The 23,774-nt window shown below is 47.9% G+C and overlaps 1 protein-coding gene across 6 annotated transcripts in view; it reads left to right on the top strand.

Annotated features, from left to right (window-relative positions):
- The window catches only part of LOC116945424 (SH3 and multiple ankyrin repeat domains protein 2-like), a 661,289-nt gene that overhangs the window by 349,880 nt on the left and 287,635 nt on the right, over positions 1–23,774 (top strand). For all 6 annotated transcript variants that reach the window (XM_032959740.2, XM_032959739.2, XM_032959738.2 and 3 more), the window contains exon 11: positions 21,068–21,725. In XM_032959740.2, the coding sequence (XP_032815631.2) occupies positions 21,068–21,725 (658 nt within the window). The remainder of the gene's footprint in view (positions 1–21,067; positions 21,726–23,774) is intronic.

Here is a 23,774-nt window from a genome sequence, read left to right as displayed (position 1 = left end):
AGATTGCACTTTATACCATGGGGGACGGTAAGTGCACTTCTATCTGAACGCAGGAAAACTGAGTTTCATTCCTGGTCATGGCTAACGTCAGTGGCGAGTGATTTAGTTATCCCACCTTCAGCAACTCAAACTGATCGTATATTCCAACAATAACTCATCGACCAGTGAATCTTTTCATCATGACATACTGGAAGTAATAGATGTAATTTGCAGCCATTCTCAATCCACTACTTGATGAATACCTCTCAATGCGCTGTCAGACATTGAGATTGACCATACACGCTGGTTAGTGTGTGTGTTAGTGTGTGTGTTCCCTATTGGTCAACCACGTTATGTATGCCGACGACCTGGTAATTGCAGCTCACTCAGAGGAGGAGTTGGAGGCGCTGCTGCTGAAACTGGAGTGTGCCACTAAGAGGTGGGGCCTTACCTTCAGCCCCACCAAAACGAAGCACCTGCCTGGGTATTTTGTACCATGGGGCACTCTACCCCCACAACTCCCAATCGGTGATGGGGCAGTTGTGGAGAGAGTGGAGAGTTTTCCATGCCTGGGCAGTGTGCTCATGACCGGCTCCGGTTTAACAGCAGACGGTTTGCTCCGAATCAGTCGAGCGGCATTATCTTTTCATCGGTTGCGTAACGCTGTGTGGAAGCTACCTGGTCTGTCGCTCCGCACGAAGCTTCGGGTCTTCTCGGCCACAGTCATTCCCTCCCTTCTCGATGCTTGCGAAACGTGGACCCCCCTAATGGAACATCTTCGCCGGTTAGAAACATTTAGGCTGGCCTGCCTACGATCAATCCTGGGTTTAACCAGGCTGGATTGTGTGAGGAGCTCACAAATCCACGAAAGATCTGGACAAAGTCCCATCGGTGAGCACCTCCGGCAGGCAAGGTTGCGTTGGCTGGGCCATGTAGCCCGCATGCCCAATCACCGCATGCCCAAACAACTTTTGTTCGGCCGGATCGAGGGGGCTAAACGGCCGCGGCACGGGCTAGAGAAAAGATGGAGTGATGTGGTACAGGAGGATGTGGAGCTGAGTGGACTTGCCGATGACTGGTACCAGCGGGGTTCAAGATCGGCCTCTGTGGAGGAGCCTTGTGAAGGACGCTGCTACTGGGCAGTTGGAGGCAGTCGCCCTCCAACAACAACAGAGGGCGGAGGAGCGACGCTCACAACAACGAGCGAAGCGCCGGGTGGCTAAAGCACAGCAAGTTGGCACAGTAGGGGGCACAGGTGGTGCATCAGCCAGTCGTCTCGGTCATCTCAACCAGTCGACCCGTGGCACTTGGGTCTGCCCCGTAACCTCCTGCCAGCGGGCGTTAGACACTTCACGTGGCCTCAAGGTGCACATGGCCTGGCACAAGCGTCGTGGTGACGTCACCGCCACTTAGTGGCGAATGGCGGTTGCTGTTGTTAGTGTGTGTTAGTGTGTGTTAGTGTAGCGGTTAGCGCACTGCGCTATGAACCTGGCGACCCGGGTTCGATTCCCGCTCACGGCCAACACCAGTGACAATTATTTGAACTGGTCCCGGGCCTCCCCTAGGTCGACTCAGCCTCAAATGAGTACCTGGTGCGATGTGTAAACATTGCCACTAGGGAGACAAAGGCAGTCGGTCGTGGTGCTGGCCACCCACCCCCTCGTGTACCGTTCCGGCCTTCATAGGTGCTCGCTGACAGCACTTGCCCCTACAGTCTGTTAAGGCTATATGGGGGATCTTTGTTTGCCGTGGGTAGCGGTATTGTCGCAGTTCGCGCTACGCTGCGCTATGAACCCGACGACCCGAGTTCAATTCCTGCTCACGGTCAACACCAGTGATGATTATCTGAACCGGTCCTGGGCCTCCCCGAGGTCGACTCAGCCTCAAATGTGTACCTAGTCTGGTGTGTAAACATCGCCACGAGGGAGACAAAGGCGGTCGGGCGTGGTGCTGCCCACCAATCCCCTAGTGTGCCGTTCTGGCCTTAATAGGTGCTCGCTAACAGCACTTGCCTTAACAATCTGTTAAGGCTATACAGGGGAGCTTTGTTTTTTGTGTGTTGGTAAAGGGGGAAGCCCTAGGATTGGTTCAGATACCACTCATCGCTGATGTTAGCCGTGGTCGGGAATCAAAGTTATGTCTCCAATTCGCGAACCACTGCACTAACTCGTCCCCTTCGCTATCAATACGTAATTAAATAGGTACACTCCTACATTTCTGTATAGATCTCAAGTGCAAGATGAGTTTGTTTAACCAGGTGAGAATTCGTACAACATTATACCGAGGGGGTGGGAGGGGTTTGTAGTCACCCAGTTAAAAAGGATACTACTTTTGAAATTGGGCCTCATTGAATTAGGGTGACCTGGAGCATAATTTATCTTAATTTAGCAATAGCAAAATAAGGCCATCCCAACTCTTCCTCGTACCATTGTAAGTACAGAATTACATTTCTCATATTGTAAATAGAGAGTTATCTCTAGATGCGATGAAATTCTTTGAGGGACAGAAGATGTCAGTCATGACTGAAGTTGAAAAGACACAAGCAGATGGATTTACACAAGTGGATGAATATGTGTATTATGTTGAACTTCTTTCGCACCGTATGTAGCCAACCGTGCTAATCGGAGGTGCGGGGGAAGGACAACAAACTAAACACGAAACGCAGTTCTAAAAAAATTAGTTTAAAATCTAGGTTTAAAAGTGTATAGCTCCAGTGGCTTCGTAATATCCGAAGGAAGAGCATTCCAGACAGCTGCAGAAGTGCATCTCAAAGCATGCGATGCAGTTTCCATCTTTGTTCGATGGATAGCCAAAAGCCACTGCGAGGATGACTGGAGTTTGCGTGATGGTTTATGCTCATTTGGAAGATCAGCAAATTGTTGTGGTTCATTTGTGGCAAGCACTTTGTGTGTAATTAGTGCGACCTTATAATGTATTCGTTCAGCCACCGCATGCTAATGCAGCTCAGCGTGCACCAGGTAGTCACGGATCTTGTAGCACCCATCACGACACGTGCCAAAGAATGTTGTACATGCTGAAGCAGGCTAATGTTTTAGCCAGACATTCCATAGCGTAGTGAGTTGCAATAATCGAACCTTGTCAATACTAAGCAGTTCAACTGTCGAGCCATACATAGCATTATGGACCAACTCAGAGAAGGCCTTGTAGGTTTTTCAGTAATGTAGTTTCAAGGACCTGTCTTCTCCAGCCACCTGACCATTTTCTCCACTGCAGAGTATGTGTGTATAACTGTTGTTTATGTATACATCTCCATTATAGCCTCAAGAGATGTGGTGGGGCAGAGTTTGAGTACTCCCAATTAAAATAAACGAAAACTTTTTTTTTACAAATTTGACCAGGTAAGGCCCACTGAGCTATATTGCTCTTTTTCAGAAGCGACCTGGCCACAAAATGATGGCTCAACGAAATAACTTATCAAGTGGATATTTACAGCAGAAAAGTACTCTAAACGCATGTTGATTTTAAATGTGAAAGGAAAAATCGGAGGAACTGGAGAAAATTTCACAGGACCACGGGGAGAGCGACATGCAAACTCCAAACATACAGGCGTCAGGGTCTGAATCGAACCCACGACCTCCTGCATGCCAGACGAGGTAGTTAACACCTCGCCACCGTGGCACCCTGTTCATGCAAGACATCTGGCTAGTGTGGAACAAGAGGCCACATAGTCTCTAGACCTCCTTCTAGCAGAGATGCCCTTCCAACAGCAGTGGCATGAGGAAGTAATTGCGGGGCTGCGCCTTTACCTTACCTTGAGTAAGCCAGAAGAAAATGTAAGCCAGAACAAAATTAAGTGCAAAACACAAATATGCAACAACGGCCGCTCTATTTGTGCGACGTCCGTCGGCCTAAGACCATCGTCCTTGTTCTGCTTGATGACCAGGTGGTATCATGGGTGGCTGAATGTTATTAAAACCCAGGACCTCGGTGTTGCTAGCTCAGTATGATTGACCCTTATTCACCCAGCCACTTCCCCGGTTCAGTTTTTTTCCCCAGTCAATTCCCTTTCAGTTAAATAACACACTGTTTTCTATGGATTGAATTTTAAAATGTGTCAGCCTTTTGCTCTTTGATTACGATTGACTGGATTTGTGCCAGTTCATGGTCACTGTGGGGTAGGCAACGCACCTTCTCATCTTGCTGCAGACGCACAAAAGGCTTTCGTGCCTTTGCTGTTAGCTACGGGGTCAGACGGCGGTTTATATGTAAGGCGCATGCACATGGCAAAAGTGAGCCTATGATTAATTCAATTAACATACTTTCATAGTAGAGGCCGGCCTGCTCCATAGTAAAAGCTGGCTTGCTTCCAAGTGAAGGCTGGCTTGCTTCAAAGTGAAGGCTGGCTTGCTTCATAGTAAAAGCTGGCTTGCTTCATAGTAAAGGCTGGCTTGCTTCAGAGTGTAGTGAGTCACTTCTGAGACACTATTTTAGGAGGCAACAACGTTTATTCTACACTATTTATCTTATACATTGTTCACACACGGGATAACTAGTTATGGGTCAGAGCAGCCAACATGCTGTCTGACCCACGACGCCGGAGACAGAGACGAAGACGTAGCACCTCGGGTTCCATTCCACCTGATTCAGCCTCGGGGCTTCCATTTTATGCCCCTCAGCATGGCCTGGCTCCGCCCTCGGCCACGCCCCTTCTAGAACCTTCCCAGGCGGTCCTGGGCTGACCTCCACGTTCCACCTGCCCGGCTGCGCCCTTAACCACGCCCCTTCCTGGAACCCTCCAGAAGGTCCTCCCTGTGTCCCCTCGGTCACCTTTACCCTACATCCTTCACCCCGGCCCATCACGTGCTTTGCCAGCTGGCCAGGGTGACGTGTCCCCACATGCCCTTCTCTGCCAGCAGCCAACACCACGCACCCTAGCGACCCACTGCGTGGTATTACTTGCTTTGCTGTTTGCTACACCTATATTTCCTTATTCTATTGTACCCAGCGCTATGCGCCGTAGTGATCCATTCTATGTCACTAAATCACCCCCCCCCCTTAAGAAAACACAGCTGTCCCGGCTGACCTCCACATCCCGCACAGCAGGACAACCCATCAGTAACCAACAACAATTCTGACATGACAACAACAACTGTCACCACCTTTACACGAGTCAACACAACAATGACAACCATAAGCCCTCCTCGCGAGTCAACACAGCAACAATCGTTAGCCCCCCTCGCGGGTCAACACAACAACCAACAAAAAAAATTGCGACGCACCCTAATAACCGACCCCCGTACTATATACAATACCCGAAAACCGCTGGACTCTGTTTAACCAGCTCATGTCCGTGACCTCTTGCCAGACGGTGGCGGGATAAATAGGATGACCGGGGCAGTCATTTCAACTGCACAGTTCTCGAACGGGTCCTCGTCGCCGGGCCCCTGGGCGGGTTTCCCGGGTGCCCCGGGGATGACTGGAAGATGGCCTATGAGCACATTCTCTCCCGGACAGAAGATGGGGGGGGGAGTAGAAGCAGGCTGCTCCCCCCTCCTTGGATTGTTTTCCGACAGCTTAACGGGTGGTTCCGTGGTCATAAAGTGCTGGATTCCTGTGGGCGGGGGAACAGAAATCCACTGAGGCACAACCTCCATGGTCACATGCCCGGGCTCGTCGGCCTCATCAGACACCCGGCCTTGAGGCAGTGGGGATGAAACATCTTGACAAGGCGGAAAATAAGGTTTTAGGCACGACGGGTGCACATACCATCGTCTGCGACCGACCTAGATCCGAACGCATTGCGGCCTCTTGACCTCTATCACCTCCACCGGGCCCTGCCACGGTCTGTACAACTTAGGGGACGTGCCCAAGGGCACCTGGGGGCAATGCAGCCATGCTCTCTGTGGGAATTTGGCCACTTGGCCAAATTTTTGGCCGCTTGGCCAAATTTCCACAGGACACTTCTCGGCCCTCAGTCAAGCGTTTCAGCCAGAGGCGCATAAGTCCCAGCACAGCGACCTTCTTAACACGCCACTAGATATTCAACTGGGCTTCCATGGGGGTATCGCACTCTCTCCCGTACATTATAAAGAAAGGGGAGAACCCGGAAGAGGCATGCGGGGCCATTCTATAGGCCGCGAGAGCACCCCCAGTCGGACTGTGCCTCATTGACCTGCTGACACAACATCGATGTGAGAGTCCTATGCAAGGGCTCCACCATCCCGTCAGTTTGGGGATGGTAGGGCGAGGTCCGAATTTTCTTAGTATCCAAAGAAAAATTCCAGGCCTTGGTCCGTAAGGAGACGTTCCGGGGCCCCTTTGTCTATTGTCTAACACATACCCATGAAGGAACACGTCAGTAATAGACACAGCCGACTGATCCGGTAGGGGCCATGCCACAGGCCACCGTGACAGATATTCCACTCCCACGAGCAGACATTTATTTCCCCTTGGCGTGGTGGGAAATGGGCCGAGGATGTCAAGATCAACGAGATCATTTACGCGCGACACCCCAAGAGACTGCAACAGTGGTCAGGCTAGCCTCGGCGGGGGCTTTCGGTGCGCGCATTCCACACATCCTTTAAGAACATTATGGACGTCTTCATAAATCACGGTCATTATGAATTCTCGCTTCAAAGAAGACAATATCTTCTGCACCCCAAGGTGCATTAACCGCACATGGGTAGCTCTCGCAACTTTACCCCGCAAGGCAGTCGGCACAACGATGCAGTAGCGCTGCACTTCTGCATCCTACCTCATAAGCAGCCCGTCTTGCAGGACCACGGGGGACATACCCCCTGGATCCTTCCTGCTGCTCGATGTACCGACGCGCCAACGTATTTTCAGAAGGGAGGCGTCCTCTGCCTGGAGGCTCTCCCATTCCTCGTGTGCCAGACCGATGGTATTGTTACACGCGACCGTTGCTACGGGCGGTGGAGTGTCTACTAACGCTATGATGGCGCAAGGTCCTCCAGCACCCACCGCTTTACGGCGCCCATTAAACATGCACACTGGCCCTTTGGCGGCAATCGTGAAAAAGCATCCACGTTACAGTGGCGCAACCCTTTCCTGTAGGTGACTGTGAAGGAGTAGTCCTGCAAAACCTCTAACCAGCGCGAGAGCTGGTGGATCGACTCGCAGTGCCTATTGCAGGGCCGCGTGATCCGTGCGAACTATAAAATGTCAACCGTACAGGTACAGATGGTACTGCTGCATGAAATTCACGATGGCCAACAAATCGCGGCACGTAACGCAATAGCGCTGCTCCGCGAGGGACAACACCCGGCTCCCATAAGCGACCACGCTCTCCAACCCATTTTCTACCTGGGATAACACGGTGGCTATTCCGGTGTCGCTGGCGTCCGTGTCCAGTACAAATGGCATTGAGAAATCGGGGTATTGAAGGGGACGTGCATTCACAAGGCCATCTCGTAACGCAACAAATGCGGCCTCCTCCTCCTCCCCCCACCGAAATCTCTGACCCTTCACAGTGAGAGCATGGAACGGCTTCGCGACCTTCACAAACTTGGGCACAAAGCGGCGGTAATATGACGCGAACCCCCAAAAACTGCGAATTTCACCCACCGACGTGGGGGTTGGCCACGAGCGCATGCAAGCAGTTTTGTCGGGGTCCGTGGCAATCTCAGCCTTGCTAACAATGTGAACCAGGTAGCGAACCGACTTTTGAAACAGATCACATTTCTGTGGCTCAAATAAAAAAAAAAATTGCCACCAGCATTTTAACAAACACCGAGCGCAATCGCTGTAAATGCTCTTGGAACGTGCGCCGAAAGACGATCATGTCATACAAATAAATCAAGCATGAATCCCACTGGAGTCCCAATAGCACCAACTCCATTAGTCGCTGAAACGTGGCCATAGTTGAGTGGAGTCTCATCAGAAAAAAAATCAACTGAAAGAGCCCTTTCGGGGTACAAAACGCTGTTTTTGGTTTGGAACTTTCATCTAAAGACATCTGCCAAAACCCCGACAGCAAATCCAAGGTGGAGAAGAATCGCACATCCGACAAGGCATCCAATGAATCGTCCATCCATGGAAGCGGGTACGCACCAGCCACGGACACCTTGTTCAACTTCTGAAAATCCACAGAAAATCTCAAACTCCCATCCTTTTTAATGAGAATGGGCACTCCCCACAGACTGGTGGACAGGGAAATTATGTTGGCAGCCAACATCTCGTCGACCGCCTGACGCACATGGTCCTTCTCCTTGGGCCTTAGGACTAAACCGAAATGAATTCTGATGAATGGAAGCAGCGTTACACATATCAATATGATGATGCATCAAGGACGTGCGGCCAATATAAAATTTGCTCTTGCTAAAAACATCGGAGAACTCCCGGAGCAATGCTCGCGACTAGTCCCTCTGCTCTCTCATTAAATCCAGATTCTCCGAGCACAGCGCATCCATCCACGAATCGTCTGATGCCGCTCCTCCACTGAAGCCACAACCTGAGCGGCCACTTCACTGGTCTCTCCACAACACGTGGCCGTCGCAGCGCCTCAACGTCAGTCCATCCAGCAAGCCCACACGTAGCAGCAAACCGCCTTTGAAAGGCCGCACAATCACCCCCCGCGGCTGCAAACGCCCTCATGAAGGGCTTCAGCTTCCCAAGGGTGGGCATCTCTGAGCGCGAAGTCGGCAGGGTCTCAAATTTGGCGGGAGCAGTTTCCCGCCCATCTGACAAAATGTCAGCCGCAGGGCTGTCCACGCGCCCCTCTCGCACACCCGCATCTTCAACTTGATCTCAGAAACCAGCACCGCTGCTGCAGACAACAGGTCCGCGAGGCACGCGCTCCTGATCTGGCGTCCTCCTTCTGACGGCCGCAGCGTGGAGTCGCAGACCTCCTTACGCTGCTCTGCTGGGAGCACCTTCTCGGAATTTGTCTCCAGGCTCCCGAGTCCCGGGGCTGTCTGGGGAATTACCTCCCCGCCATATTCCTCGTCCGAAGACACCACAATATGTGTCTTCCTCTGCGTTAACATGGACTATCCTGACTATTTAATTTAAATGTATTGTTAACACTTCCAACACCAAATGTAGTGAGTCACCTCTGAGACACTATTTTTGGAGGCAACAACGTTTATTCTACACTATATATCTTACACACTGTTTTACCTGTAGACAGCCCTGATTCAGCCAAGTGGCTTCCCTTTTATGCCCCTCAGCATGGCCTGGCTCCGCCCTCGGCCATGCCCCCTTCTAGAACCTTTCAGGAGGTCCTGGGCCGACCTCCACGTGCCACCTGTCCGGCTGCGCCCTTAACCACGCCCCATCCTCGAATCCTCCAGAAGGTCCTGGGCCATGCTACCCGTGTCCCCTCGGTCACGTTTGCCCTACATCCTTCATCCCGGCCCATCACGTGCTTTGCCGCCGGCCGGGGTGACGTGTCTCTACATGTCCCTCTCTTCCAGCAGCCAGTACCACGCCCCTTAGTGATCCACTACATGGCATTACCTGCTGTGCTGGCGGGATAGCTGCTATACCATGCTCTGTCTGTAGGACTCATATGCCCCTCTCTGCCAGCAGCCAGCACAACGCACCCTAGCGACCCACTGCTTGGTATTACATGCGGTGCTGGCTGCTACACCCATATTTCCTTATTCTATTGTACCCATTGCTACTTGCCGTAGTGATCCATTCCATGTCACTACAATAGTAAAGGCTTGCTTGCTTCATAGTAAAAGCTGGCTTGCTTCATAGTAAAGGCTGGGTTGCTCCATAGTAAAGGCTGGCTTGCTTTCAGGCACGTGGTTGTTTTGCGTGGGCATTTTTAATGCATCTCGGCTGCTTTAAAACAATGAGGCTGTGACACCATTCGTTGAAGTGAGCAGTTGTGTGCCGAGATCATGGGACCAAATTTGAAAAATGTGTAAATTAGTAGATGTGTATTTTTGACGTTTTCATAAACCAGCGTTAATTTACAGTGGATCGTAGTACTGTTATTTTGTTCAAGTTTGGGTACGAATTTTTACTTGTTTAATTCACCTACCTGTCACCTCCTCTGTAAATTTCATGCCCATTGTCGACCCCAGCTTGAGTCAGACACTTGTCATAAGGAGCTTCATGTCTCATCAGGCTCTTCCAGCCGAAATAAAATAGTCTCTGTCTTATAATACATATTGTGATATCGCCAGCCATGTGACACTCATCACTGACGATGAAAATGCATTTGATTGAGTGTAAACTGTAGGTCATCATCTAGATAGATTTTTTTTTTCCATTAAAACTGCTCTTTGTTTAATGTTTAGCCCTTCCCTGCACCTCGCACGTGCACGGTTGGCTACGTATGGTGCGAAATAAGTCTCACATCATTAGTTGCTTGCCCCTGGCCGGAGCATAGCGGTCCACTCGAGACACCGCCAGGCGACCCTATCCTGAGCACACCACCACGCTGAGCACTGTCCAGGATCGTGGTGTACGACGTCAGCCTCGACAGCGGCTGCGCGTCCACGTCGACCGCGGTTCTGCCCCGAGGCCGGCTCCCGTCCCCTGTGGTAGCGCCGCCACCGTCGATGATGACGGTGGCGGCGCCGCCACCGTCGATGATGACGGTGGTGCGCGGGGCTCTGGTGCGATCGGCCGAGGCATCCGCCCGGGCGACGCGAGTCCGAAAAGGTGGAGTCTCCTGATCCCGACCGTTTGAGTCACCGGCCGGAGGCGCCGTTCGACGGCGGAACGTCGCCGTTGGTCATGTTGCTCTCTCGAGCGGATGTGGAGTGACCGTCGCAAATCAATTTAGTCTTTTTTTTTTCAAACCGATTCAGAGAATCCAGATGAATGCCGTAAATCAGGATGTCGCTTGGCCATTGGCGGTCGTTTTCTCCCTCTGTTTGACATAGAACCCCGTTTCAACGGGCAAGCAGAAAGATATTTTTTTTGTGACCGCTGGACACTTGATGAAAAAAATTCCATTCTCGTAACAATCTGCACGTGCCTCATGGGACTAATTCAGTTTAAATTGTACACAATTAAGGGAATTGACAGATTATGTTTCACAGCCCGCTTGTAGTTTTGCTTTCCTGTCATCAATTTCTGCAACGACATTTGATTGACATAGCATAACGTCGTTTTCGTGTTATTTAATTGTGGGAAATGCTGGTATCGAAAGCATCAGTGCCCTAATTAGTACCCTGCAGATTCAACGGCCAATGAACAAATTTATCTAATGTTTAAGGCCACTTTTTTAGGATAAAATTGGGCCTTTGTATTGCATTTACATCGAAGTACTGGCCTAATTGTCAAAGACCCCCCCATAGGAGGTCGCCTCCTCTCTTCTGCTGCGTCTGTGTTCTTGAACTCCCTTCCCCCCCAGGCATCCATGCTGTCGAATTCCGAGCCCTGTTTAAGTCCAGGCTCAAGATCTTACTTCACTTTCCTCTGGTTGTGACTTTAACTGCCTCTCTCTGCAAAATAAATAAGCCCACTGTTTCTGCAGAGCGTCTTTATAGTGTCGCATTTAGATGCCGTATACATCCAAAATGTGTTGTTTCGTACATTATCATGTATCTATGTAATTTAAAATTCTTTAGCACTGTGCGTGGCAGACCATGCTAATCAGAGGAGCGGGGGAAGGACAATAAACTAGACACACACACATAAATAATGTCTAGTATCACTTAGCGTTTTCACAAAAATGGCTATGGCAGTTTTATAAATGTGTTTAGTCCTACAAAGGTAATTGCTCACACTTAAAAGTCCTCTTGCTTAGCAATGTCACAAGACATTTAATAGCGTGCAAATTGGCAGACAAGTGTTGTGTTCAGTACAGCCAGCTATCGTAGGAACAAAGTTACATTTGGACCGGTTTAACCTCGAACCCAAAAAGTGAGCATTCTATTCAACCTGCCCCCCCCCCCCCCACAATCCATGTATTGTCAGCGTCATTATTAGAGTCACGTAAAGGTTATGGATCTCTGTTTGCACTCGACAACCCACGGAGATGGCTCCTAGCCAGGGCAGGAGATGGATAACGTCAAATTGGAACAACTCGGTATCCTTCTGCGGGCGTGCGCATTGGCGAATCGCAGGTCAATTTCTTTCTTTGTTACTCCCAGATACCGTGGACTGCATTCATTTCAGATGACATCCTCTGTTGCCCAATCTGGTGTTGGCTGCACATAATTCAGATATATGTATGTGTGTGTTGAACTTCTCTCGCACCGTACGTAGCCAACCATGCTAATCGGGAGAAGATACTAAACGCGAAAAAAGCAGTTCTAAAGAAATTTCGTTTTCAATACAGATTTAAAATTGCGTAGCTCCAGTGGTAAAAACATCAGATTCTGTCCTCATCGCCAATAATAAATCATTCATCCAAGCAGTTCTCTCAGTGAGAATTCTGTCAGAGTCGGCTATTCGTTCGGAGCCCATTCATATGCAAAACAGTTTGTTGCTCGTATGACCTAAGGGCTTTTTTTTCCTGGAAGCTACACCCGAGACTGAAACGTTGACATGGTCATAATCGAGGTTTTTCAGAAATGTCTATATTGATGAATGCACCGAACAACGTTCGGTTCATTTCATGGATTGATTTATGCTATAATAATACGTTGATGGCATTCATACTCGATGTACAATATCGATGCCCTTCCTAATAATAATGTATTGCTCTAATTACATTTCATTTGCCAGAACCCATTGTAATTCATGATCTATTTCGCAAGGAAGACCTTGAGTAGCTAAATATTCATGTCGACGTTCATTCTTTACTTAAAATTTTTTCTCATTCAGGGTATGACTGACCTATAATGACCTGCCCTTGATGTCACAGGGTTAAATATCTACATCACAATATGCACATTCGCATTCTGTTCTCCCCCCCCCCCTCCAAAAAAATACGTCGTGTTAAAAATTTAACATTTACTTTTTGCAGTTTGGCACAGAAAATATCTTGCAATATTTTTTTTATCATATCCAAATCATATATATAGCATAGGTAATGGGACGCTGCCAAAGTGTAATGATTAGCACACTCGACTTTGCATACAAAATCCATTGGTTCAGTCTCCTGGCCGCAGCAGTTGAAACAATGGTGCAAGTTTATTTAATACATTCTCATCATCTGGCCTACTATAAACTAAACTATTTTAATATTATTTTTTCTACCAGGTAAGGCCCACTGAGCTATACAGCTCTTTTTCAGAAGCGATCTGGCCACAATTGATAGCGCATGTGCACATTTATAGCAGCCAAATACTCTAAATGTGGAGGGAAAAACCGGCGGACCCGGAGAAAAATCTACGAAATCACGGGGTGAACATGCGAACTCCAAATTGACAGCAAGCGTCAAGCTCAGTAACGATCCCACGATCTCCTGTATACCAGGCGTGGTAGTTAACATTTCGTCACCGCGGTGCCCCACCGTGAATAGGAAATACCATGAACAGAAGGTCGCGTGTGGCGGGAATGGAAAAGTATCCCAGATACCCTCGAGAGGGCCGCTCCAGGTTCTCCTTTGGAGGACCTTCAACCTGCAAACTTCTGCAGAGCGATAAATGTGCCATGCCACGGCCATATCACCTGATTCAACCCCCATGCGTGATTTTTTTCTGTTGTTTTAGCATTTTCAAGATCGGAGCGTTCACCGGCTGTGGTATAGGGAGCGGGACAAAAATTGCAACGAGAAAAAGAGGGAGAATGAGAGGAGACGATAGCAAGAGGTAGAGAGATAGAAAGGAAGGGAGGGGATGGTGGGATGATCTCACGTAATATGGAAATAAGAAGATCAGGAAACGAACAAAGGTGGTGACGAGTTGCTCTTGCACACCAATTGGTGGATCGCTGAGACAGGGTGGATAACCTCTGGCAAAGTTATTCAGTGTTCCAACGTGGGTCTCCCTCATCGGTCTTCTCTGTCGCCTCAACAGGCGGAGTCTAAGAGCTCTGTAGGCGACGTCTCACTCCGGGCCACCGTGCAGGGCCAAGGCCGATGGAGGACGAATGCCTTAAGCGGACATTTTATGGACGGCGGGAAATCAGAGAAGTCGTTAAGAATGCCTCTGTTGTCCTGGATTACAATGTTTGGATCCTTGGACACGGCCAGAAGGCATGGGTGGTTTGGTGCAAGCAGTCGGAGCGACATGGGCTCTCCGTGGGTATGAGCACGATGGTACGAGCAGGCGAACCGAGAAAGCCACCGAGACGTGGACCTCGTGCCCTTCACATTTCTGAGAGCGTTATCCTCGATTCCGTGATTAGCATTGTGTCAAAATCACTTCCTCATTAAATAATTGTTTTTTTTCATAATTTGTTCGTAAGAGACGCCATACAAATGCTTACCATTGTAAACATTATTTGGGTCTTTAGGTAAAGTCACCTAGATAGGTTCAAATTGATAAAAATAAAAACACGACGTTTCGATCACAACACAAGCGATCATCAGGAGGAAAAAAGAGGGGGAGAGCTGCTGAGGCAGGCTATTTTAAAGGTTTAAATTGGGTGTAGCCCATGGGTCATAAACGAAGTGGGCGGGGCTAGTGATGTTAATGTCAGAAATTAGCATGTTAATGTAAGATTGGAGAGGAGCCTCCATGACAAGGGCGCGGAGGTGGCCATGTTAATGTGAGAGATTAGCATGTTCCTGGGAGAGATTAGCATGTTAATGCGAGAGATTAGCATGTTCATGGGATAGATTAGCATGTTAATGCGAGAGATTAGCATGTTCATGGGATAGATTAGCATGTTAATGCGAGAGATTAGCATGTTCATGGGATAGATTAGCATGTTAATGCGAGAGATTAGCGTGTTCATGGGATAGATTAGCATGTTAATGCGAGAGATTAGCATGTTCCTGGGAGAGATTAGCATGTTAATGCGAGAGATTAGCATGTTCATAGGAGAGATTAGCATGTTAATGTGAGAGATTAGCATGTTCCTGGGAGAGATTAGCATGTTAATGCGAGAGATTAGCATGTTCATAGGAGAGATTAGCATGTTAATGCGAGAGATTAGCATGTCCCTGGGAGAGATTAGCATGTTAATGCGAGAGATTAGCATGTTAATGGGATAGATTAGCATGTTAATGCGAGAGATTAGCATGTTCATGGGATAGATTAGCATGTTAATGCGAGAGATTAGCATGTTCATGGGATAGATTAGCATGTTAATGCGAGAGATTAGCATGTTCATGTGATAGATTAGCATGTTAATGCGAGAGATTAGCATGTTCATGGGATAGATTAGCATGTTAATGCGAGAGATTAGCATGTTCATGGGATAGATTAGCATGTTAATGCGAGAGATTAGCATGTTCATGGGATAGATTAGCATGTTAATGCGAGAGATTAGCATGTTCATGGGATAGATTAGCATGTTAATGCGAGAGATTAGCATGTTCATGGGATAGATTAGCATGTTAATGCGAGAGATTAGCATGTTCATGGGATAGATTAGCATGTTAATGCGAGAGATTAGCATGTTCATGGGATAGATTAGCATGTTAATGCGGGAGATTAGCATGTTCATGGGATAGATTAGCATGTTAATGCGAGAGATTAGCATGTTCATGGGATAGATTAGCATGTTAATGCGAGAGATTAGCATGTTCATGGGATAGATTAGCATGTTAATGCGAGAGATTAGCATGTTCATGTGATAGATTAGCATGTTAATGCGAGAGATTAGCATGTTCATGGGATAGATTAGCATGTTAATGCGAGAGATTAGCATGTTCATGTAAGATTTCAGAGCCGCCGCCACATCGAGGTCGGCGCGTGGAGATGGTTGTGTTGGTGTGAGAATTTTTTTTAACCTGTTAATGTAAAATCGTAAAGCTGAAGCCACGGGGAAAATACAAACTAACATCGGAAGGTGGCAGGATAGGAACATCACAGCCAGTTATGACTTAAACTGGTTGATGACGTTGTTCCAATGATTGCTGAGTTTGTACCCATCCTCTCGGTTGAAATTGTGTCTGTATATGTGGATGGCTTCATGAACGAATCTTTGTTGATACTCACTGGGCTTCTAAAGTACCTTCGTCTTGCAGAAATCAATTTCGTGTGAGCCAACCACATAAAAAATGATCAGCCACAGCCGATGTGTTGGTCCTACCGGTTTTAAAATCTGTCTTATGTTCACGAACACGGTCTGAGACATGTCGCTCAGTTTCCCCAATGTAACTACTGCCACAGACACAGCTTAGTTTGTAGATGCCAGGGTATTGCATATCAGGGATCCTATCCTCCACAGATGGGATCAGATCACAAATTTTACATACTGTGTTGAATCGAGCATGGATCTTGTGTTTGCTCAAGATTTTGGATGATGCATGTGCATTATGCGAGCCCTTTGAACTTGTCCTTCCTGTCTATTGTGTTTATTAAAACAGCCATGATCCCTATTGAAGTACGCTGCCCTTTGTAGGCATACATTTAAATAAGGTATTATTTGATGATTCGCTTCCTCGCAGTACTAAGGCGGTAGCTATCCGAACGGTTAAATGTATTTTCATTTCTTTCAATTTCGATAGATTATCTAATTAGTCTTGGCTAGTAGTCGCTAGTTTTGCACAAAACTTGAACATTATCAAAATAAATGTATTGTCCTTGTTGGCACGCGTGTTCTGCTACTGCTGACAGTTGTATTTTTGATAATTTAATATTCCTCTGATGTTCTTTTAGTCTAGTGCTGATCATTTGTCCTGTTTGCCCAACATAACATTTACCACACGTGCAGTTACTCCTGTACATACCTTCTGTTGATAGCTTCGGTAATGCATCTTTTGTACTAGATATTAATTAATGTATTCATGTACCATGCCAAATCTGACTTGGATGTTTTGTTTTTACAAACATCTGGCTAGTTGATCAGTTACTTCCGCAATGTACGAGATTTTGATTGTTTTACTTACTTGGGCAGTTTCAATGCTCTTGTGATTTGATTTTGGTATTTAATGCCCTGTTGGTTTGTGCATCATTGTAACCGTTCATTTGCAGCGCTTCTTTAATATGCTGAATTTCACTTCTCAGACTGTGTCGGGTGGTGGCGGGTTTTAATGACACATTTATATATTTACGCGATCTAACCCAAAAACCTCTATTATGGATGATATTGGTCGCGAAAGCCTATGTGTTAAACTGACTCCTGCTATGTATGGCAAGGTGATGGTTTTGATTGGGTCCTCAGATGGTTCTTTCCCAACGGTTGGGGTGATAGCTTTACAGATTGTGTGGTCCGAATATCCATTAATCTTGAGAGCTTGGTGCACGTGTTTCAGTTCACTGGCGAGGTGATGATGGTCAGAGATACATCGAGCTCTATGGTGTAGAGTTTTGATGAGGGAATTCTTCTGAGATGCATGATGGTGGGAGTCAGGTTTTAGGTAGGCATCTGTATGAGTTGCTTTCCTGTACACAGAGTGTCCTATTGAGCCATCAGGTCTTTTTTTATTAGAACACCCAAAAATAGTAGCTTGCCATCCTTTTCCACCTCCATGGTGAATTTTATGGCTGGGTGTATGGAATTGATGTGGTTGAGGAATTGGTTCAGAGCTTATCGGCCATGTGGCCAGATGACGAATGTGTCATCTACGTATCTCTTCCACAAGGACGGACGTAGAGTGGATGCCTCGATGGCATCTGTGTCAAAATTTTCCGTGAAAACATTGCTACAACTGGATAAGGGAGAACCCATTGGGGTACCTTCAACTTGTTTGTAGAATGTTCGATTCCAGGTGAAGTAAGTGTTGGTGAGGCAGTGCATTACCAGGGCCGGTACATCAGTATTCAGTCCTTGTTGGACCAAATCTTCAATGATTGCAATGGTGTCAAGCACAGGAACTTTGGTAAACAAAGAGACTACATCGAAACTAACGAGCAAATCACCTAGAGATAGTGAGATGTCCTTAATTAAGGATACCAAGTGAGCTGAGTTAAGTACAGCTGAGGTGGTCTTACCAGTGAATGGTTGCAAGATCTCAGACAGAAACCGGGCCAATTTGTAGGTGGCTGAGTCAATCGTGGAAACGATAGGACGAAGGGATGTCCCTTCTTTATGGATTTCTGGTAAGCCATACGATCTGGGAGGGATCAGCAGAGGGTTTTAAGGAAAACCGTTTGGTTTGTTCAATTAAGAGGCTGTTGGTGGGATCTCTTTAAATTTTTGTTTAGCTACCATCATTAAGTAGGTCCTGAATTTTGTTATTGTATGTGGTTTTGTCCATTATGACCATGGCATTGCCCTTGTCGGCTGAGAGGATGATGATGCCATCACTCTTTTTTTAATTAAGATAGCTCAACATGTTAATCCTTACTGATGTGTCTTGGCGTTTTTGAGGATTGCAGCGATTTCCGATTTTGCTACATCTGCAGATTTGAAACACGGTAGGACCAACACATCGGCCTTGGCTGATCATTGTTTTAATGCGGTTGGCTCACACGAAATTGATTTCTGTAAGACGAAGGTACTTTGTAAGCCCACTGGCTATCAACAAAGATTCGTTCATGAAGCCATCCACATATATAGACACAGACAATTTCAACCAAGAGGATGGGTACAAACTCAGCAATCATTGGAACGACGTCATCAACCTAAGTCATAACTGGCTGTGATGTTCCCATCCTGCCACCTTCCGATGTTCGTTTTTATTTTCCCTGTGGCTTCGGCTCTCTGATTTTACATTAACAGGTTAAAATAATTTTCACACCAACCTAGCCACCTCCGCGCGCTGATTTCGATGTGGCGGCGGCTCTGTGACCTTACATTAACATGCTAATCTCTCACATTAACATCACTAGCCCTGCCCACTTCGTTTATGACCGTTGGGCTACACCCATGTGTTGTGATCGAAACGTCGTGTTTTGATTTTTATTCATTTGAACCTATCTACCTGACTTTACCGAAAGACCCAAAGAATATGAATTCCTGCAGTCACGAACGCTTTAAGACAACATTGTAATCGTGTTTAATTTAGTTGGGCTTTTTTTCTTCGAATGGTCTCAATTGGAAGTGGGGCATGGTATCGCACTGCACTTACCATCTGGTTTTAAATTAAGGCTTTTGATTGAGTGATTAGATTTAGGGGCTTGGAATAGAGTGCTCATTATGATTGTAGGGCAAATTGCGTAGGCAATTTCACACACGATTTCTTCCCGGCAGTGTCCATGGGCTGTCCAGCAATGCTCCCAGCAGACCAAGTGGCGTATTTCCAATTCACAGTCAATGGAGTGAGAAGGGTCGTGGGTGCGAGGCATAACCAAAACCAAGCAAAGACAGAGCCCTCCTCGGGGCTCAAGGTGTGCTCTGATTAATTAAAACAATATATGGATACATCAAATAGCTCAAGTTCAAATGGTAATAAACATAACACACTCATTCACGTAAAATATTATTAATTATATCATTTCCATCGTGTCTGTATCTCTCTTCTCTCACCTCGTTGCGTCGCTACAGTATAACTCCAGTTAGCCGTGCTAATGTGGGAGACGCCTACCCCAGATCCAGTTATCTGTGGTGAGTTATCTTGTGTTTCACTCGGGTATCCAGGATTTGGACCCCAGAAAAAGCCCGGATAGCTAGGGTTCTCGCTCGTATAACTCGGGTTTACACCGGGCAATTTACCCCTGATAATTGGACAAATGCCTGTGCCGGTTTGACATTCAGAAATGGGTATGGCTGCATTGGCGACCTTTCGTGGGTGGAGCACGACAGCCGTGTCCAAACTGGAAACGACCACCAACAAATACAAGCCAAACTGTCCTCGTGTCACTATTGTTTACAATTTCCGCCTTGCGAAAGAGACGATGGACATTCGTGAACCCTGATCATGTTAACTTCAAGATATTGGCTGCTTAAAATCAAATGCTAAGTTTACGGTTGAACCCACATATCTCTGTTTTCGCATCACCAAGTGCAGTCCAAACGGCCTGACATTGTAATTAGCGGCATACCTTTCAGCCACTATCATATCTTGTAATGTCCTCATTCGATTTCAAATCGTGTCCAGGGGTGATTCGGTACATTGTAATCTCTACATTGTCTGTGAGACTAGCACCACCTGCCGAGGCTGCAAGCTCAGTGCAGAGAAGCCAACTGGCTGTGTAACGGAAAGATTGGGACCCGGTCGTTATGTCTTTGGTATTTTACAAGTACAAGGGACCCGGTGCAAACGAGCATGCCCCATGCACACTTGATTTGGAGTCACGTTGACACCACAATGATCCCAATCGTATCCCTATCGCTGCATTAGGAGTTGTATTTCTAGATGAAAACTGTCAGCGAAGTTCTCAGAGCTGGGATAAAGTATCACATCTTGCTTTGGGAATGGCCTGGGAGGTGATGTCACTACGACTCGTGACGTGACACAAAATGTCGCCCTCGCCCGACACTCGACCACGCTCTTTCATGCTCTTTCGAAGAACGTTGACTCTGTATCGCTGGTCATCCCGTGTTCAGGCTAAAGGGTGCATCCCAGCAATCGTTTGCTGTTACTACTCATGGTGGAAGGGCCTCCATTTGTAGGGAACTCTAGAGAGCCTCCGTAGAGGGTATTTTGGCCTACTCTTTCATGCTGGATAGACATTTTGTATGCCGAAGTATCCCTCACTTAACCGCACCACAAGCAATCTGCCTCTCGACTGTTGTGTTCCCAATTGTACTCCTGGGTGGACAGAGGTGGCGGGGGGGGGGGGGATTCAAGCCCATTGTTTCAACTTTTGACCTTTGGTTTTCTAACCTCTACACCACGACAACAATCTGCATACCACGCATATGCACATAAACAAAAGTATAAAGTAATTAAAAATGAATTTTAACTATTAAAACTATTTTTTATTTTAACAGGCAAGGCCCACTGAGCTATTTCAGAAGCGACCTGGCCACAAATGATAGCTCAACGAAGTGGCTTATCACGTGGACATTTATAGCAGCCAAATACTCTAAAGGCACGTTTATAAAAGTGCAAGGAAAAAATGGAAGACCCGGAGAAAAATCCCCACGACCACGGGGAGAACATGCATACTCCAAATATACAGGCGTCAGGGTCAGGATCCAACCCACGACCTCCTGCATATCAAGCGAGAGAGTTAACATCTCGCCACCGCGCCGCCTTCTCGTCATTCTGTCAGCGACTCGAAACTAACGACGGCTCCTTCCCTCCCCGTGGCAGTGCCGTTCCAGGAGACGCCGGCGTACACGAACCGGCGGCGCCACTTCGCCACCTCCGCCGCCGCCGCCGCCGCCTCCGCCGCCGCGGTGCCCGGCTCCGCCGCTCACTGCCGCAGCTTGGCCCGCGCCGAGAGCGAGAACAACCTCCTGTCCTCGTCCATCCGCCGCGGCACCGCCGGGCTCTGCGTCATGACCATCGCGGCTGGGCGCGCCGGCAACGGCGCGGGCGGCACCCGCGGCTCGGCGGGCGCCAACTGCGGAGCCGGGGCCCAGCGGGCGGATCAGTGGAGCGGCCCCGCACGCTCGCCCGCGCTCGCCGTGCGCGGCCTGCCGCCGCAGTTCCTCAGCCAGCTGGGCGGCAGCTCGGAGGGCAGCGCCCGCTCGGCCGGCAGCTCGCCGCGCTCGCGCAGCCGCTCGCCGTCGCTGCACCGCGTGGCCGAGGAGGAGGAGGCGGCGCTCGGGGCGGACAAGACGGAGCCCCCGTGCAGCGCACCTCCCGTCGGGGTGGCCGCCGGTCGGACGGGGGGAGCGGCGGCGGCGGCGGCGGCGTCTGCGGCGGCCGCGAATCATCAGCAGCAACAGCAGAGGCTGACCTCTGTGAGCACACAGCCGAAACCGGTGCAGAAGCCAGCGCCGAAGCATCGGAAAGTGCATCGCAGGTCAGCGTTAAGAGTGTCACCAAACCGTTTTCCAACTCCTAAAACTTCATTTGGATTGCAAGTGGATGCCACGTAGGTTTTAAAATAGTTCCATGAGGAGCGTGCAGGGCTTATCTTCACACTAGGAGCCCGGAGGCAATTTTGGAAATGCTGCTTTCATTCATTTGCATCTCCAAATGAGAACGTTTGTTTACTTTTTATGAACATTTACTTCCTCGCCCTAGAGAGATGATGATGAAGATGAGGCTGAATTGATACTAATTGGCTTTTTTTTCCGAATTAATTTACAAGGTCAAATTAATTTAACCCACCACCAACTCTGATCAAGGATGATCCTGAATCTACTTTTAATGAAAATTCCAATTGAAAGTGTTTTCACATATGTGAGGTGTCACATAGTTGTAAGACGTCCTTCGGAGGTGTGAATTTGTATTCCAAATATAGGGCTCAGAGCACGTGTGACAATGAACTAAGGAACAATCCAGATAAAAACGGTTTAAAAAGTGCGTATTGGGCACATTCTCAGAAGTAAAGGTTAAAGAGAGAAGTTTTGGAATTGGTGTTGGGAAAGACGCCAAGGCGGTGGTGTGACATTCGGACACTGCTTTACAACTTGAACGAAGGTGGAGGGGTGTGGGGTGCTTGCAGTGATATGAAGAGGAGAGCTCAAGGTTGGGCGGGTTGCAGGGAGCTTTGAGGCAAAGGCCCAGCCATTGCGCAAGAGGACAAAAAAGAGAGAGAGGCCTATTCCATTGCCACGGCAGTGTTAAGACTGCGCAGCAAATGATGAGCAAGTCGTGAACTCGGACTGCATTACGTCTACAGCTCAGCGCGTCGCACATCAGGGAATCACTCCTGTCAGGCGCCACCCCGAATCACCTTTCTATCCCCTCCTTTTTTCGGCTCGTCCGTCCCTTCTGGAACTCTTCGTGTCTCCTAACAGGTCCCCCAACCTTCCAATCAGATTGTGCGCCCTTGGTCGGCTCCTCGCCGTGTGACAGCTCCTCGCCAATGAGAGTCTAGTGCGTGCCGTGTGTGTGAACTCACGAGCCGTTAGAGCCGGTGACTCATGTTGTATTTCTTAATTAGGGTTCGCCTATTGGCGTCCCCTCACACAAGCGCATCCGAGCCTCGTGGCAGTTCACGTCTCGGAACCAGCAGGTGGCAGAATTGAATGCTTTAACGCATTGTGCTTCACTCGTTTTCAGAAGGGGTCCACTTTTCAGGGCCACGACTTCAAGCCTTCCTGACTGCAGGAATTCATATTCTTGGGTCTTTCAGTAAAGTCACGTCGATAGGTTCAAATATAATAACAATTTAATTTGAACCTATCTACGTGACTACCGAAAGACCCAAGAATATGAATTTTCAGTGCAACCTCAAAGTGGCCACTTTCAGGGCCACTTTTCACCGATAAGACATAATCGGTCTGAGGGCTGCCACACATTTGAAACCATTGGGGTTTGACAGCACAACGATGGGGTACTACAGGGGCCACACGAAAGTCCACCAGGGGCCGCGCTAAAGGCTGCCAGTGGCCGGCGCAGAACACTGCGTTAACAGAATCTGAGCTATGCGATAACGCCAGGTGCTTATTATGAATAATGGTTAAGGTTTTGTGAAAGAGGGGCATGATGTTGAGGGGGAATTTTTTTAACAGAAATTACATTTAGATTTTGAGAGGAGGGCATATTTTAATTATTTTTCGTCAGTTTGGATAATTCCTGAAACATACAACAAAAAATACTTACATTAGTCACTAAATGGTTTTTTTATGAAGATATTTTATGTATAATGTTATATATATATCATTATGAAAATAAAACTACATTTTCAGAGTGACCGCTCGTGGGACAAACTGCATCATACCTTCACACAAAGGCTAAGGTAATCCATATACCCGTACAAATCTGTTGGGGCAAGTGCTGATAGTGAAATCACATTTAGTTTTGTCTATACAGTAATTTCTCTATTATTTTTGTGGCGTATCTATATATATAAATGGATCACCCTTTATATCACTAAGACCGCCAAAGTGGATGATGCAGT

Source organism: Petromyzon marinus, chromosome 24, assembly GCF_048934315.1.
Source record: "Petromyzon marinus isolate PM22_M1 ecotype Great Lakes invasive population chromosome 24, UKy_Petmar_22M1.pri1.0, whole genome shotgun sequence".
Classification (NCBI taxonomy): domain Eukaryota; kingdom Metazoa; phylum Chordata; class Hyperoartia; order Petromyzontiformes; family Petromyzontidae; genus Petromyzon; species Petromyzon marinus.
The sequence above is the reverse complement of the archived record's forward strand: the minus strand, read 5'-3'. Positions and strand labels throughout refer to the sequence as shown.